Below are 14,690 nucleotides of genomic sequence, written 5' to 3' on the forward strand. Positions count from 1 at the left end.
AAAAGACACAGAGTGACAGGTTGCATTGAGTCATGCCGAATAGCCACAAGGCTGTGTGCTGTCCCATGGGTGAAATTCTCTTTAGACGTCAGCTTTCTCTTGGGGAGAGTAGGCTGCTCCGCCGTACCTGGCTGGGCCTGCAGTTCCTGCCCTGGGGCAGTGAAGCCAGCAGGATGGCTCACCAGCAGTGCATGGGCCTGTGCCACTGGTCAGTCCTCTGGAAGGTTTGGTCTAATGGGCTAACGCTGACAGAGCCATCCTTGGTTCCAAGTAGAGATGTAGTTGCAGGTTATGCAGGTCAGTTATTATCTCAACATAATTCCATTAAGCAGTTTGACACCGACTCAAGGTTGCGGGTCATCCAGTAGTTTGTAGGTGGACGGTTTGGTTTTGCTCCCTCCAGGTCCGAGCTGCTGGTCCTTCCCCTACTGCAGCCCTGGACTGGTTTTCCGGCTCCGGCTGCCTTTACTTTCCTCTTCTTCCAGAAAGAGAAGAAGCTCTGGCCCAGGATGCTTCCAGGTCTTTAGAGCTCCAGTGGGGTGCACTGCGAGCGACGTTTCAGTCGCAAGTTACCCCAAAAACCGCGGCACCTTTTCGATGTCATATCGCGCAAGATGTGGCCAGACTCGTACCGCCAGTCACCACTGCTGGGTGTCTGTTTTTGCCTGCGGCCGGCCATGCGGCGGCGCCGTGCTGGCCTGTGAGCATCAGTAGAGACGCGCTGGCGTGGACAGGAGGCTGCTTGTTCTGAAGGTAACCTTTCCGGCGCTCTGTGGGTGTGGCAGGAGGTTGGTGTGATTTGGAATGCTGAGCACAATGCTCCGATTGAGCCAGAGGGTGGGGATATATGGCTTAACGCCTCCCTGGATTCCTCAGAGAAAAACTAAAAGGAAACAACAGCTTTCACTGCCAAACTGCCCAGCACATGGAAGGGTTACCCCCTGTTTACAGCAGCACACACGGGCACGGAGCACTGAACGCTGTAGATTCGGGGCTGCGATGGTCTTAATGCAGAGGTGAGTTCACATCGGCTTCATAGGGAGATACCACAGTGAAGGAGGGGTCTTCTGGAATTAAATTCACTTGGAGTTCGAGACAAGAGCAAGGCTTGTTTTTTTTAAACTTTACTGTAGGATAGGATATTTCTGTAAGGTTTTGCTTCTTTCCTGTTCTTGTTGAATAAATACCTAGAACTTTAAACGTTCAGTTATGAGCACAGTTTCTACCCAACTGTTTAATCTGTTCTTTTTTATTTTAAATTAAAAATCGACACTTTTCTTCAGACAAATGAAGGCACATTCGTGGTGTATATTTGTACAGGTGAATACATTTTTTTTAGAATTAAAGTAATAAGGAATTTTATAGAATGCCCTAATATATAAACATATTTAAAGATGTATCTGGAAAGTGACAGATCCTTAGGATTTGTCTTGAATTCCTCAGTTCTGCAAATGAAATGTGTGTATGTAGGCAGTACATGTATGTGTGCAGATATCTAGCATCAGTCCTCTACATTACTAGGGTTTTTCCACACAACACCAAGGGTCCACAGGCTGTGCAAGGACCCAACACTTCCTGTGCAAAAACCACACAGGAAGGGAGTTGCTCCCGCGTTTCTTCGAGTTATTTTAAGTACCCCAGAGCCTATCGGGATCTCTGCTGAACTGTGAACAAGAAGGATTAATCAGAGAGGCAGTGGATTATGGGGAGAGTGATGGAGAGGGAGGATTCATTAAGGATGAAATAATTACCCTTTAACGAGCACCGAATTGCTGCGGCCGTTCGGGGCCGAGGAGGGGAGGGGATTTGTGGAATGTAAAAATTCAAGCAGCTTCTCGTGGGGTGCACCGTTGAGCCATCGCTCTGCACAACGGGGTTAATCTTCGTGAAATTAATATGAACACAAAGGATAAAGTTCTGGCAGATTGATCAGTAATGCTAATCATCCTGATACTGACACGTGTCCCAAACAGCTCCCAGCGCTTGAAATCGTGGGTTTTGAGGGAGGGATTCGATTTTTTTTTTTCGCTTTTTGATTTTTCAACCCACACAAGAACTTGAGAACCTCTGCAAGAGAGGAAGCCACCTGGCCTGTGTTGCTCATGTCGCTGGTGGTGGCTGCAGTGGCTTCCTCGCTCCGGACCCCAGCTGTGTCTCGTCAGGCTGGGGCTGCTGGGGGGGGGGTGAACTGGCTGGAGTGACAGAACGCGTGAGAAGACGTTGAAGGCGAAGGAGTATTTTTCAAGTTAATGACTGACTAAACCCTAAACCTAAAACAACAAATGATAGTTAACTACCTAATTGGGAAGAAAAGGGGGGAATTAGGTCCCAGAAATAAATCATTCCAAACTGCAGGTGTTTATATAATTATCATACTCTCCAAAACATGGTACACTGCTGATGTTAGAAAGCGTTTCACTCGCTGCAGCCTTCAGTGCTTAACAGCCAAGGGCTGTTCAGATTCCTGTTAGATTTCTGAATGAGGGATACTGCTGCCCAGTCTCTGTACTGCAAGGGACTGTTGTAGGCCTCGTGCTGTCCGCAGTCTGAAGCACTCTGAAGACCCTCCAATGGGAGCGATGTGTCCGAATACATCCGAACAAGCACCTCTCCTTGTTGTCCTAGCAGAGGGTCTCTCTTCTGGCTCAGGAGGCTGCAATGAGAGGATCAATATCCGAGACTGGCAGAGTGGCGTTATGGAAGTGATCTGCAGCATGTGAATAATGAAAGCAGACCTAACGTTCAGACCTGCGGTTTAGTATGATTTGCGTTGGGTCTTTGTTTTGAGCCGTGGTTTTGCTTTAAGTCCGTAAGCTCGAATGAGGACTTCAGGACCCTGCTGTCTTGACGAGTGCAGTTGCTCCTCCCTGTTCCGGTGTTGACTTGCGGGTTCTTGCTTGTTGCCGGACAAGGTTGAGAAGTGAGGGGCGGTGAGGGGTGCAATCTGTAAATCCCTGTTCCTGGTTTGTGTCCCACGCAGCTGCCGGAAGGTTGTTATGCCCGGGATGTCAGTGGGCACCCAGGCAACTGAAGGAGGTCCCTGAATAGCACACAGACAGCGGGGGGCGACGGCAGCTCCGAGCCACGGAGATGAACCTGTGCTGGAGCGAAATCAAGCGCAAGTCCCACAACATCAGGTGAGACCACCAGGGGGCATACTCCCAGCCGAGCTGACTGCTGCAGCATGCACGGCGAATTGGATCTGTGATGCCTGGCTGAAAAGAAAAATATGAAAGAGATGTGCGGGAGTCGTTTTTGACAGTGAATCTACTGTCTGCAACCATGGTTTCTGACGTTGGCAGATAAAGAAAGGGACATGCATATTGTATGTTTCATTCACTCATGCAATGCCTTTTGTGACGATATTTTAAAAGGTCTTTTCTTCCAGCGGGTGGATGTGATATATTGCAAGAAGTTTGGGCAGCAGAGTCTGGATTTCATCCACTGAGCTTGCCGCTACATGCGATATTGCCAGCAGTAAAATGACAATCACATAATTACAGTCAGGTCCAGGGCTGCATTATAAAAATGGCGTATGAATGTGTTTCCAAAATGCTTAACTTTACCCGACAGATATGAAATAAATTGATTGAAAAGGATGTGGAGGCTTTGGCATGCCTCCTCTCCGTGCAGGGCTTCAGCGAGGCGAGGATGAGTTTTCAGACACTCGAGGGCTGTCCAGGTGTGCGCAGGTGTGCGTGCAGTCAAGGTGCTTCACAGCGCTTCATGCACAGAGTCGCCCAGGCCAGGCGGGAGGGGGCTGGCCGTCTCAGGAATACTCGGAGGCAGTTGCAGCAAGCTGAGCGAGCCAGAAACTACAGCTATGATTCCTTCTTAATCACCCTGAAAGCAAAGCCTGTGTAATCAAATTACATAAGGCTCTCTCAGGATAACCATAATGAATGTATGATGTGAGTGTCCATCTTTAAAATGACAGCAGCTGAGTAAAAGTGTATGTACGGGGTTCACTGAAACTACAGTGAGAGAAGTGTTTTCCCACTAAAGCATCATTTTGAAAAGGCACTTACCACAGGATTAATTGGAAAGAGCAATCAAAGAGCTGCTAATCAGTGGGGTGAAGGGGAGCAGATGATTCTGTTGTTGGAGCTCTGGTATGAAACCACTTGAGGGAAGATCCAGGCACAAAAAAACTTCAATGTGGACAAGCTCTTTCAAAGCACATTCAAATGGGAGACATTCTATTACGTAATGAACATGGCATGTTCCTACAGTACATCTGTACATTTTCACGGATTCTAATGATGGAACAAATCAACATGGAATTACCATCTCATGAATAATTTAAAACTATACTGTATCTGTAAAGAGCAGCGTGAATTTGAAGAAAGTAAGTCTGAACTATACACTTTCAATTGCTACCCTGGAGGTTAAAGACACTGGAGTGTTTATCTCAGTGCTGCCGAATGTTTGTCTTTTAAAGTGTCTTAATCTGACCTGTTTGTTAGAGCATCATGTTAGAGCTCTGGGGGTAAACTCTCTTATGAAAAAAAACGCTGTGTTTATTGGAGCTGTGTGGAGCTTTTCTGGGTCCTTATGTCTTTTTAAACAAAAGTTCAGGAGAAGGTCAAACCCTAACCTCGGCCATTCATATACCTGCATGCTTCGTTTTTCGTGTTTCTCAAGAAAGGGTTCTCTACCATAATTAGGATTTGTCCAAACTACTTAAATGACAGTTAATGGTGGAAAAACTGGAAAGTGTTTCTCTTTTCCATCTTTAGTATATATCTAGAGCCTCCAAATCTCACTACATTTTTCTTACCTCTGTGTGCTTTTCAATTGCTGTTAACAGGACGGTACTGTGCTTTGCTCTATCTTTGTCTCCTTCTGTCAGGTTATACCATGGTAAATCTTTACTGATCTGGCCTGCAGCTTGAGGCCTTGCTTCACTGATTGTATAGCTGCACGAGGGCTTGATCACCAGTGGAACTGTACTAAAAGGCTGAAACAGTGCAAAGCACTCTCTTAGCACAGTGAAGGCACACACACACACAATGCATAATGCTCTGTAATCATCACTTATATTTGTTTTTATCCTTCAATGTTTTTATTATTCTTTTATATCGGTGCAAGAATATACCTGGAATGTAGATATTTGTGTGTTGTGTAGCAACAGCGACCTTCAGTATTAACTCAGCTTGCAATGAGGTGATGCTGTCGAAGATACCATGAAGATAATATAGATGCCTGAGCTTGCTTAGGTCACAAGTCGTGTTTATAATTTCCTGTTAATGTGCTGTTGGTTCACTGAGGATTAAATCTGGCTGTCAATCTGTGTGCTCTGTGCGCTCTGGGTTTCTTGTGTTCAGATGCTTTTTGTCTGGAGGGAGAAAAAGCTGCAGAGCCACAGGGATCCTGCGAGAACTCCAGAAGGAATGAAAATAATTCATTTACTGTATTTCTTCAGCCTTAATTAGAAGCAGAACTCAGAGAGGCCTATTTTTCACACTCCCTCAGTGAGTGGTTAATTGAAGACTGGGAAGAATATGACGTCCTCTGAATGTGATTCCTGGACTCCTTTCCACAAGAATATTTCAGTTCTTGGATTGCAATATTCAGTATTTTTTCAAATTTGATAAATCCTAAATTACACATACATTTTTCTCATAAATGACTACACAGATTGTCTTGGTTAAGATGCGTGTAGTGGGGATGTCTTCAATGCGTGATGTAAAAACGAATGGCTTCTGAACTATGTAAACGATATTTAAATAGCCTGCTGGCGTATACACAGCTGAACTCTCAAGGCAGGGATATGGTGTCCAGCACAATGTGATGGTTTCTCTAATGTCTACCATCTACTGTAAATGTAGCAAAGCACAGTTTTATAAAGGAACTAGCAGTGAAACTGCTTTCAGACTCAGGGGTCAGCCCATCGTCATTGATGCCATTAAAATGTCCCATTTGCTTTTACTTTACTAGTGATAATACTGTTAATGAGTTGACTCCATATTAAACTGTGATTTGCTGATGGATATAGAGGGAGCTCCTTTCAAAATCCAGAATACCTGATCCCTGATAAATATAATCTTGTGGATCTGACACTGCAGTTACCACCCAGGATGAGTTTCTGATCAGTACAGTAAGTCCTTTGAAACATGACCCTGTTGCACAGAATATTAATGAAGCCGAGTGGACTTGTGTTACCCCAGAAAGACCCCTGCACATTCCAGATGAAAGGGAATTAATTGGATCTTCTAACATCTCTGTCATCTACTGCTAGGTTCTCGTGTGCTAAAGCACAGGTGTGCTCTGAGGCCTATGATTGTGTTTCGGGGGGCAGGCTGCTTCTACCCGGAGAGGCTGGTCAAACGCGTCCTCTCCTGTCACGGCGTGCTCCCCTCTCCTGCTGCTGGAGTCGGTCTGGCTTGGCTCGGCTTGGCTCGGCTCACTTTGTGAGAGCTCCAGCAGAGTCTCCGGCCAGGGCCATATCCCTCCCACAGGGCAGACTGCCCGAACAATGCCCGCCATACCCCAGGAAGCTTTATTTTACACTTGAGCTGACCAGCTTTGGCATTGTTACGGAAGAGAAAGGAATCCCATTCATTCATTTCAGCATTTTACCCCTTTCAAACGCTGGGGATTAAAATTCAGGGAAGCTGATGTTGACTCTGGTCCTGCAGAAAGCAAGTAAAAGCACTTCATGCACCTGTTTGACCTTTTAATCCTTCTTTATGTAATGTGCTCAAGCTCGTTAGTGTTTGCATTTTAGCTTAACATTGCAGTTCAATGTTTATTATGCCACGTGATGGACTGGCATCCCGTCCAGGGTGTATTCCCCTGTGATAGGCTCCAGCTCCCCCACGCCCCTGTACTGGATGGAGCGGTTGAGCAAATGGATGGATGGATTATGTCAATAAAATCCATTTTCTGCGTGCAACTGTGAATACACAGTGAATGTGAATGTTTTAATCCAGTTGCTGTTGCCTTCATCTTTCTCCTCTCTGTCCACCTCCTCCTTTTCCTCTGCATGTCTGGCTCTCACTTTAACCTGCGAGAAAACAAAATAACCTCAAGCGGAATTGTGCAGTGGGGGGATGTGCTTCTTTCTCCCTGAAAACACAGGTTCTTTTTTTGAATAAGGAGTCGTGTGAATAATAACTACTGACTCATTAAAACCCAGAGTAGAATTATGCTGCTAAAAAAAAAATGAGCAATTTTTAAGACTGGGTTGAGTAACAGCATGTTCTGGTTGTGACTCGCACTTAGATTTGTTTTCTGGGCTGAGAATGAAATGTCGATTTCCTTGCATGCCGTAGTCCATTTAGCACTGTAAGGGAGGATAGCTGTTTTCCTGGAGATATTCTGCAGGGTTTATTCAACCAGGTTGTCTTGGGAAGGCAGGAGAAACCCCGGACTGTCGCCTGCAAGCGACACGATGCAGTGTGATTAAAACACGGTGCCCTCTCTCTCGTCCCCAGCTGTGATCTTGATGGAAACTCATCAGCCTCACAGCCAGGAGCCCAGGAACACTCTTCCGCTGTGTCTGGCTGCGCAGATGACACTGCCTGCCCTCTGCGTCTTACACGAAACATCACCCAGTGCCTTCTCTAAATTACTAATACCTCACTTAGGAGAACCATTGCTGCCCCAATACAAGTCAAACACAACCTCCATTTTTGTGTTCAATACCAAAAAATATTATACATGATATATATCCTATGCAACTTTATGTAATCCTAAATATATAGATACTTTTTTGATGGTAGTTTCTGTTTCTGAAATGCATTGTCCTGTGATGTCACTATAGCAGGTTCCTGGTATACATTTTAAACCTGTTACATTTTTGCAATTGAATTCTTTTCTGTTTTTCTTTTTTGTGAAGCTGCGCTTTCCTGCTGTCAGCTGCCTGGGGCAGACAGGTCTGCCGGAGAAATGATGAATAATTCCAGACCGGGCAAGGCGGTCGGGCCCGGGTTCGGCCAGGTGCCCAGGGTGATGCGTCTCGTGTCCCTCTCCACAGGGCCCGGCTGGAGGCCTTCTCGGACAACAGCGGGAAGCTGCAGCTCTCCCTGCAGGAGCTCATCGACTGGCTAACGCTGAAGGACGAGGAGCTGTCGGACCAGCTGCCCCTCGGCGGCGATGTGGGGGCCGTGCAGCAGCAGAGCGAATTCCACCAGGTAGAGGGAAACCACTTGCCTCTGCAGAGCTGCCTGGCAAACTCCCCGGGCTTCATTTGCGAACTCCGCTGACAACCCTGAAGACTAGCCAGCTTTAACTTGAAGCAATGCAGTACTCAGTACTCAGCTGTTAACAAACGCTGTTTTTTTTTGTCCTGAACTTGAGATTTATGGCTTCACTAAGGATGCTGCAAAGGGCGGCTTTAAAAAATGGAAAAAGCCATAGAAAAAAACTAAAAGTGGAGGTTGGAGGTAGAGCCCTGCAGTCCAGCAGGTTTTGTCTTTTTCAATCCACAATTGAAACAGAAGTGCCCCCATGAGCTTGATGATGTTTTGATTTCATTTAGCTCGTTAAGAGCTGATCTGCAGTGAAAACCACCCAGGAGTGGAGTTGGGCTTTTCTGTGCTACAGCACAGCCACCTTTCCATTCCTCTGTGGCTTAAACTCTTGACTGGCAAGGGTAGGGATCCTGCTCTGGTAAAAGCATAATAAGTTATTTGAACACTGTTAGCTTTAATTATTGATCTGAGGTTAAATGTATTCATTCACCTACATGCAGAGTGCGGAAATACATCAGCAGAGCGCAGAGGGAGTCTGGGCCTGTACATCGTCTAGCCAAGTGTTCAGGTGGACTGTGTGGGATATAATGGGGTCCCCAGGGCCCTGATAAACTGATGCATGAGAAGGTCGATGAGATGAACCCATTGTAAAATGTACTGACACATTATCAGCTGTCTTGACTTTTTTCTTCTTAAAATGTCTTGTCATTACAAGTAAGTTCATCTGAGGTAGAAGTCCAGGAAAACCATTCGAGTAAGATCTGATCAGTTATTGCTCTACTTAAAAAGTGCGGTAAATAATCTGCCGCTGCATTTTTAATTCTGGTGCTTATCTTTGAATACGTTTTTGTCGTTTAGCATGAAATGCTACAAAATACAAAAACTGACTGGAGTGATATGTTTGAGCTAGGAGCGAGACTTGTCATCGGGAAGTTGTGTTAGAGGTAACACACCAGAGGCGCAGATATTTTCCTGTTGTTTGAAGGAAGCTTTAAAAGCCACATGGCACAGTAGAGAATAGAGTGACTAACTGGGCCTGTGAGTAATACATGAAATTTCATATAATAATCTTGACATATCGCAGGCCTGTTTTTATAACTGGCTGCCTGTGAAGAAGGTGACGTCTGAGTGACGTTGGGTTTATTCCTGAGGAGGCTGTGTTTCCTCTGCAGGCCTTCATTGAGGATGTGAAGTCCAGAGGCCCCTACATCTACTCCGTCCTGGAGTCGGCTCAGGCCTTCCTGTCCCAGCACCCCTTCGAGGAGCCCGAGGAGACGCTCGCTGACAGCAAAGGTCGGCTTGGGAGCAGGGCCTGTCCTTTTGGTTAATTTAGGCTTTGATTTGTCAGAAGTTAGCTGCTTGCCTAGCTGAGAAAAACCCAGTCTTTATCATACTGCTGCTGCTGCTGTTGCTGCTTAAACTGTTCTCCTTTTTAGACATGCCGTCTATCCTCCCAAGTGTCCGTTTATATTCCTGAAACTTTCAGAAACATTAAAACAGTATTTAAAATTGAATAATGGAAGTAGAATTTTAATCCAGTAAGACATGATAAAATAAAGGATGAGTATTTTTTTGGGCTCGATGTTCACTAATGAATATCTCACAGTAGTAGTATAACCAACACTGTGCCTTTGGCCTGCACATTCATGTCCTGTTGAGGAGACTGTGACGGGTGTGGCTCGAGCTCCCACAATGCCAGGTGGCAGGGCCTGACTGTGGCCTGTTGCAGACGTGTCGCCGCGGCGACGGATCCAGAATGTCAGCCGCTCGGTGTGGAAGCAGGCCAACGTGGCCAGCGACCTGTGGGAGAAGCTGACGGCGCGCTGCCTCGACCGGCACCGGCACATGGAGCGCACGCTGGAGAGGCTGCTGGAGCTGCAGGGCACCATGGAGGAGCTGGGCGGGGCGCTGGAGCAGGCGGAGGGCGTGCGGGAGGCCTGGGAGCCCGTGGGGGACCTCTTCATCGACTCCCTGCAGGACCACATCGACGCCACCAAGGTCCGCGCTTCCCAGCTTTTTAGACGTCTCACCTGTTGCACTTCTCGTTCTGGTGTCGTTTCCTTACTGTTTGAAGCATTATGGGGGATTAATGGTACAAAATGTTCTGTGACCTGTCAGTGCAGCACTGTGTCCTTACTGTATGTCTGAGCTGCTCTAATACTTTTTAATGAAAATACCTGGAACCTTTACACTTCAAAATAACTTTCTGAGAAGAAACGGCCCAGAAATTATCTTGCAGAATATGTATAATAACCCGAATTAGCTAAACCTTCAAAGAACAGAAAGCCTAAATAAGCTGCTAATGAACAAACAAACAGGTCAGGCTATATAGAGCCCTCTTCTTCTATTCTGTCTTTAAATTACCACACAATAAATGGGCACAAATAACCTGGTCTGTTTAAAGGAAATAAGAGCAGGTGTATTTCCAAACCAGTGTCAGTATTTAATAAAAATGTAATTTTTTGTCATAAGCCATGGTTGGAACTGACCTGCTTGCTTGGCTGCTGGGTGGGACTGCAGGTGTTTCTCTGGCATTCTGATGAGTTCTGTGTTTCTTTCTGTTTCCCCCCTCAGCTGTTTAAGGAGGAATTGTCTCAAGTGAAGGAAGGCATGAAACACATTAACGACCTGGCTCACCAGCTGGCCATCTCAGACGTGCACCTGTCCGGGGAGAACGCCCGAGCCCTGGAACACCTGAACAGCAGGTGGAAGCAGCTGCAGGTGAGTCCCCCCCTCCCCTCCTGTGCAGGGCGTTGGGATTCTCTCAACGCAGCAGCTACTGTCCTGCAGCTCCTGCATTTCATCACAGAGCCACAAATCCAGGCAGTAAAAAACTATTCCCAGTTCTCTCATGCAATACTTACCCAATTTCAAATAGCTGGTGTGTGTTTCTCCTCTGTCTCAGCTCAGAGAGCCACACTGTTGCAGCATTGCAAGAGAAATGGGACTGTTCCAGCTACTCCACAGCACGTCTGCATCATGTTCTGAGACTGGGATCATGAGTGCAATGAGTGCAGACAATGCGTTTGTAATCTTTTGGGTCAGGCATTAGTTGAGCGTTTTGGGCTGTGCATCAGAGCAACCACATGACTCACACGCACTGGCTTTTGAAATTTCAAGCCACGCGCTCCAACTTGTTTGTGCAAAAACCCTGTTCCCAGAGGGTCTCTCGCATGCAGCTAATTCCCTTCTGGCTGAAAGAACTTTGAAATAGGAGTGCAAATGTGGAAGGGAAGTAAAGCTTTCTTTCCCTCAGTTCTTATTCGTGCTTATTAGTTGAATAAAAGCGAGAATTGTGATTACAGTCATTTGAATAATTGCCGCGGTTCTGCTCTTGGTATAGTGGCACAGATGTGATGTACTTTAATGTGCTGGTTTCCGTTGTTTTGTTCCAATATCTTTAACTCTAATATTTGATTTGCACAGCTCCCCTTGCATAACAGTAGGTAAACTTTTTTTGTAGATCAGAAAAAGTGGGTTGAATACCTTGACCTTGATTTCTGTGCCTTCCTAATGCTCCAATCTTTATTTTTTTAATTGGTGGGCTTGTTTGCTTTTAGTATCATATTTTCTTTTTCTAACTCAGTAGTTTTGAAGACTTATTTTCACAATTGATGTTTACTACTTACCTGGCTTCTGCCAAAAAATATTTCAGGCCAGGTGTATTTCATTAGTCAAATGTGTATATATAGTATATTCTCTGACATTAATAGATTAAATAAATCCAACATTCTAAACATAATCCTGGATTAGAGCACATAAAGCCTGCAGGCCTGCTGTATAAAACCTCAACTCTGAAAGATAAGACCTATATACTGTATTTGCTGAAATCCCTTGTGTTATTGACGTACACATAACCATTTCTTTACCGGGTTTAAAGGTTCAATATGAAGGGAGTGTGCTGTTTCCTGAACACTGCACAGAGTTGGCATTCTGACTGGAGAGGGACAAGCGGATCTCTAATTGCAAGTTTCCTGTCGCATGAAGAGGCTTCTCATCTAACATCTGCTATAGAGGAGATGAGCTGCGCTGATTTTAAATCTCCCATCTCTTTTTTTTGTCTTCTGCAGGGCTCTGTTGACGAAAGGCTCAAACAGCTCCAGGACGCCCACAGAGATTTCGGACCAGGGTCCCAGCACTTCCTGTCCAGTAAGCATCTTCTCTGGTCAAGGAATGCTGAATAGAAAGATGGAAATCTTTTTTTAGCTCTACAGCCTAGAATATGCTACAGCAGGAATGATGTGTGCCCCCGTCACTGCCTGCTTGCTGCACACGCCCTGCACAAAGGCTTCAGAGTTTTCGTTTGCAAAACCCAGCCAGATTCGGTGTGTCCTGCAAGCGGAAAGACTCTGAGTACATTAGATGCTTTCTCTCTCTTGTGATGTGTGAAGGAAAAAGTACAAACCATGGGCTGTTTTTATAAAAGAGTGTTCTGATCACATTAGAACAGGCCGTGAGGGGAGTATGTACAGTGTGTTGCTTAAAGGAGAATGATCACCAGGGCTTCTTAGGGGCTGTCTTAACTTCAGAGGGGAACACAGTGGAGATGTGAGGTGCTCTATAGCTTTCATTTGGATCTGAAAGACACAGAAACGGTCTGTTTTCCACTTTGCATGGTGTTCTTTGAAAAAGTCAACTGCAATGTACAAGAAAAATTAATGTTGTGTTTTTCCTGCTGCTTTAACTTCTTTTAATGGGTTTTATTGATATCTATGTTCCATTGGCAGAGCAAGCATGTTTTTCTGGTGGAGAGAGATAAGACTATCTCGAGAGTGTATTTATTTTAATGATTCATTAAAAAACCCAGTGTATTTCTGGGTACAGTGATATAAATCTAATTGGACTTCTGTATTGATCCTCTGGCTTCATGCGAATTTCTGCTTTGATTCGTAAGATTTCATCCTTTGTGACCCAGGACTAGCCTTGTGAGTGTGCAGAGACCTCTCTGGTTCCTTTTACTCTCTGCTGCTGTTCCTTTTCAAGGTCTGAGCGTGCGAGTCGTAACCCACCATTAGGGACTAATCTTAACCCAAGGAATCAGTCTGAACTCCGTCCTTAGTGTGGAGACTGAGCTAATTCTTCTCTATGGCTCACGGATAATCTCTCTTTCAGGTTCTGTGCAGATCCCCTGGGAGCGGGCTATATCCCCCAACAAAGTGCCATACTATATCAAGTAAGAAAAAGAATAAAACAACAGTTTTTGGTTTAACACATAATGGTTATCTCCTAGTTCTCAGTTTTCCATCACAAAACTACACAAGCCTCTGCCCCATTGTACTTAGAAAATACTAATCCCCCCTGACTCACAGTGGGGTTTACAAGCTTTGTGCAGTGGTTTACGAGGAGTGCGGCATCGCTGATCAGAGTATTGCGAAAATGCTGTTGAGCGTCACCTGCAGAAGAATATGTCTGTGGATTAGCCTTTTCCTTTCTGGCACCGGCAGAAATACCAGGAGTGTGCCAGCAGATTTATGCAAAGCACATTAATCCTTTCGTCTTTTTAATTGCATCTCTCCCTGCACGTCTCGTGTTCCGTAAAGATTATCGTTCAAGATTGTCTGCTTGCCTGGAATCACGGACTTTGATCAGCGGGATCTGCTCCCGCCCCAGCCTGCACGAATTCTCTGTTGGTTTTGTGGCTGAGCCGCTGGTCTCCCTGCCTACACCTGAGCCGTGCCAATCGATTCGTATTGCCAGCGAGGGATTGCTCGCAGTCTGGGCGAGTGTGCCGCCAGGCGTTAAAAAAAGAAAAAGGAAAAAAAAGCTCCTTCAAAGTGGGTTTGGGAAAGCGGGACTTGCTCAATGAGGCCAATTTTTAATTTCATTTAAAGCGTTCTGTTGGGGCCGGGCCGCTCATTTTCGCGAGCATGTCTTTGATGCCATCTGGACAGTTATGCCGCTGGCTCCTGTGATCTTCTACGGTGTGCGCTACCTGGTAAAGCAGGAGCGAGTGAGATTGCAGTTCTGGCTGTCCTGCCACATACACTGGACGTGCATTCTCCCTGCCAGGGACACAGCTGCTTCTGGAAGCAAAGGGGACTGTAGCCGCGGTAACTGCAAGGACATGCGGCTGTGTGAGTCAGTCTGCATGTGTAAGTCCTGTTGAGTGTGCTACACTGATGAAATGTGAGGCGTGCGGTTTACTGTGCTTTGCTTACTCAAAGGTGATCTTGCTCAAGTGTTAGCTTTCACCATTTAAAAAAAAAGTGGCTGATAAAATCATGATGTTTCCACTTCTGATATGTTTTTGTAAATTTCAGTCACCAGGCTCAGACTACCTGCTGGGACCACCCGAAGATGACAGAGTTGTATCAGGCACTGGGTGAGTCTTTCTGACCGGGTTCCCTCATCGTACCCTCCGTCAGTGCCCTGACACCGCTTGTGCAGAAGTACAAGTACGGCACTCTCTCAGTCCAGAAGCCCTGGCTTGGATTAAACTGAGCTCTGGGAGTTATGGAGAGTTTCCTGGCACTTTTCCCGAAGGTGGTGGTG

General features: G+C 45.9%; 1 protein-coding gene across 1 annotated transcript in view; it reads left to right on the plus strand.

Annotated features, from left to right (window-relative positions):
* The first annotated feature begins 924 nt into the window (after positions 1 to 924).
* drp2 (dystrophin related protein 2) overlaps positions 925 to 14,690 on the plus strand; it is a 31,031-nt gene continuing 17,265 nt past the window's right edge. Inside the window, exons 1-9 of the mRNA XM_088925891.1 lie at positions 925 to 1,016; positions 2,981 to 3,137; positions 7,982 to 8,138; positions 9,371 to 9,491; positions 9,928 to 10,196; positions 10,773 to 10,919; positions 12,269 to 12,347; positions 13,311 to 13,371; positions 14,459 to 14,520. Coding sequence (XP_088782017.1) covers positions 3,091 to 3,137; positions 7,982 to 8,138; positions 9,371 to 9,491; positions 9,928 to 10,196; positions 10,773 to 10,919; positions 12,269 to 12,347; positions 13,311 to 13,371; positions 14,459 to 14,520 — 943 coding nt within the window. The 5' untranslated portion in view covers positions 925 to 1,016; positions 2,981 to 3,090. The remainder of the gene's footprint in view (positions 1,017 to 2,980; positions 3,138 to 7,981; positions 8,139 to 9,370; positions 9,492 to 9,927; positions 10,197 to 10,772; positions 10,920 to 12,268; positions 12,348 to 13,310; positions 13,372 to 14,458; positions 14,521 to 14,690) is intronic.

This window comes from Atractosteus spatula, chromosome 9 (assembly GCF_055471065.1).
Source record: "Atractosteus spatula isolate fAtrSpa1 chromosome 9, fAtrSpa1.hap1, whole genome shotgun sequence".
NCBI classification, from domain to species: Eukaryota; Metazoa; Chordata; class Actinopteri; order Semionotiformes; family Lepisosteidae; genus Atractosteus; species Atractosteus spatula.